Genomic DNA, 1387 nt, shown 5'->3' on the forward strand with positions numbered 1-1387 from the left:
TCGTTCCACATTGCTCGAACTACCGAACAAAAGAATTGTGCGTTTCGAAATTAAAATCAGGAATCAGCTAGAAGCCTGGCTGTACTCGGATTTGCCCAACGCGTTACCGCCAAAACGATCGGGAATTTTTGAATCCGACTCCGGGACGAACTCGGCAGAAGCTAAGCGCGTCAGCCTCACGCGACCGACCAATCGCCGATATAATCCCCATCCATCCCACCCCACCGATCTCGATCCAACTAATCGCGCCTACAGTTCTTGATCGCGAAGCCAAGACGCACGCGCTGCAGTTCTTGATCCGACCACCCTCTCTCGAGGGATCGAAAACTCCGGATCGCGATGATGGCGCTCTCGTCCGGGTTCTGCTCCACCGCCGGCTCCGTCCTCTCGCCGTCGTTCTACACCCCGGGTACGCCCTCGTCGTCGCCTTTCCAGTTCTGCTCGCCGTTCGAGGAGTCCTACGGATACGAGGAGTACACGCCGTCGAGCCCTTCTCCGCGCGCGGCGTCGCCGGATTACACGCCCGCGAGCCCTTCTTCGCGCGCGGTGTCTCCGGACTACACACCGTCGAGCCCTACTCTCCTCGCTGGGTCGCCGGATTACACGCCCGCAAGCCCTCTTCCGCGCGCGGCGTCGCCATACTACGCGCCCGGGACGCCGCCTCCGTCGCCGTACTACACGCCCGGGACGCCGCCTCCGTCGCCTTACTACACGCCCGGGACGCCGCCTCCGTCGCCGTACTACACGCCCGGGACGCCGCCTCCTTCGCCGTACTACACGCCCGAGATGCCGCCTCCTTCGCCGGACTACACGCCCGGGACGCCGCCTCCTTCGCCGGACTACACGCCTGAGACGCCGCCTCCGTCGCCCATGGTGTCCGACGCCGAGTCCCGCACGTCTCCAGCGCCCCGCCGCCACCATCCGTACCAGAGGAGCGGCACCAGCCGAGGCCGGCTTCAGCGAGCTTTGGGATATTAGGAATCGCTCCTGACAGGAGATAGATATTGGACTCTCTGTGTAGAAATCCTTGCATTTCTATGCCTTTATGTAACGCCCTAGGCGGTTTTCACCATATACTTCGCCCTCTTGTACTATGTTACACGAATTGATGAATTATTGATGCATATAGCACTTGTGTATATGACTTAAGATTCTGGTGAAGATTCGAGATCGATTCTTGTTTATCCTGTTCCTGTGTTACTTGTCGTTTGCGTGAATTCTTTCTTCCTGGACGATGGAGTTGTTTCTTCAGATAAGTTCTCGTTCCACTTTCTTCAGATTAGTTGTTGAATTCATGAGGATCATCTGCTGGTCTCACCCAGACAACCAGCCAACAATTGTTATCCACCCCGTAAAGATTAATGCTTGATATGCTTTCTGCGATTTC

General features: G+C 57.2%; 1 protein-coding gene across 1 annotated transcript; it reads left to right on the forward strand.

Annotated features, from left to right (window-relative positions):
- LOC104581369 (DNA-directed RNA polymerase II subunit rpb1-like) lies at positions 1-1139 on the forward strand. The gene has a single exon (XM_010228842.3). It carries the CDS (start codon positions 340-342, stop codon positions 976-978), a length of 639 nt encoding a protein of 212 aa, XP_010227144.2. The 5' UTR covers positions 1-339; the 3' UTR covers positions 979-1139.
- The last annotated feature ends 248 nt before the right edge of the window (positions 1140-1387 follow it).

Source organism: Brachypodium distachyon, chromosome 5 (genome assembly GCF_000005505.3).
Source record: "Brachypodium distachyon strain Bd21 chromosome 5, Brachypodium_distachyon_v3.0, whole genome shotgun sequence".
Lineage (NCBI taxonomy): Eukaryota > Viridiplantae > Streptophyta > Magnoliopsida > Poales > Poaceae > Brachypodium > Brachypodium distachyon.